General features: G+C 48.1%; 1 protein-coding gene across 1 annotated transcript; it reads right to left on the bottom strand.

Moving 5' to 3' along the window:
* Positions 1-216: 216 nt before the first annotated feature.
* Positions 217-993, bottom strand: LOC130748975 (uncharacterized). Its single transcript, XM_057602232.1, has one exon. It carries the CDS (start codon positions 991-993, stop codon positions 217-219), a length of 777 nt encoding a protein of 258 aa, XP_057458215.1.
* Between the last annotated feature and the right edge of the window lie 264 nt (positions 994-1,257).

Below are 1,257 nucleotides of genomic sequence, written 5' to 3'. Positions count from 1 at the left end.
TGCCACGTAGTAATACTTTATTGCATTCAGTTACCATTTCTGGATAAGAGATTATATGCGAATTAGTCGAGTCCATATAGTACTTCCGAAGATTCTAGCGAACATATTATTATGCAATAATGAATTGGGGATCAAATGAATTTAATTGTAAGATCTGATTTGAATTATGCGGGAAGTATAAAGTGGTGTGTATTTTTTTTTTTGAAAATGATTCATTCAATTAAGAAGAAACAGGGGCTCACAGACCATTACATCAGATTGGACTAAGCCATTTAAGTCTTGAGGGATCTCCTCAATCCAAACAAAAACACTCAAAGTAAAAGAACGCTTAGCTAAAGCATCAGCGACACTATTGCCACTACGGCGAACAAAACTGAAATCAAAAGCATCAAAACCAGAAGACAAACGACGACAATCTAAAATCAAAGAGTCTAAAATAGAGCAACCACTCCGGCGCTTCCACGCCTCATAAAGAAGGAGACAGTCGGTCTCCAACACTACGCGCCGGAAACCAAGATCCATAGCCAAACCGAGCGTCCAACGGAAAGAGAGCCCCTCAGCTAAAAAAGAAGATGTTGCTGGACCATGCGAGGAGCACGCTGCTGCCAACACTTCACCACGAGAATTCCTAGCAACAAGACCGAACCCTACGTCACCGGTAGGAGCCATCGCCGCATCAAAATTGATCTTGAACGTGCCCGGATGTGGACGAGACCATGTGTGGGGACGGTGAACTTGCTGAACCATAGGACCCTCCAAAGGTGGCAGCGGTGTGAGTGAAGCTGCATGGGTCAAAATCTGCTCCAACGTGGAAGCCTCCTCCTTGAAACATAGCTCATTTCTGGCCATCCAAATCGCATACAGCAAGGTGAGAAAAGCTCCAAGGCTGGACATGTCTGCAACCTGCATAAAATCAGAAGCAAACACGTGCACTCTGCACTCATGAGCTAGGCGGAAACCAAGAGAGCTGGCAAACCAAATTGGCTGCTCCATCGGGCAAAAAAGCAACGCATGTTGGACCGTCTCCGGAGCTACCAAACAACGCGGGCACGTCGGGTCCGGGACCAAACCGCGCGCATGAAGGTAGGCTCTCACCGGAAGGACCTCAAGGCACGCCCGCCACCCGTCTCACGGCAGCGAGGGAGCGCATCAGCTTTCCATAGCTTCCTCCAATCCGCACGCGGAAGAGAGGGAACCTGGGAAGAAGACGCGACAACAGCTTCAGCACCGTGGCGAAGAAATTGGTAACCTGACTTG

This window comes from Lotus japonicus, chromosome 1, assembly GCF_012489685.1.
Source record: "Lotus japonicus ecotype B-129 chromosome 1, LjGifu_v1.2".
In the NCBI taxonomy this organism is placed as follows: Eukaryota; Viridiplantae; Streptophyta; class Magnoliopsida; order Fabales; family Fabaceae; genus Lotus; species Lotus japonicus.
The sequence above is the reverse complement of the archived record's forward strand: the minus strand, read 5'-3'. Positions and strand labels throughout refer to the sequence as shown.

Coding starts and splice junctions, on each gene's coding strand:
- LOC130748975 (XM_057602232.1), bottom strand. CDS start 993: ATGGAGCAGCCAATTTGGTTTGCCAGCTCTCTTGGTTTCCGCCTAGCT.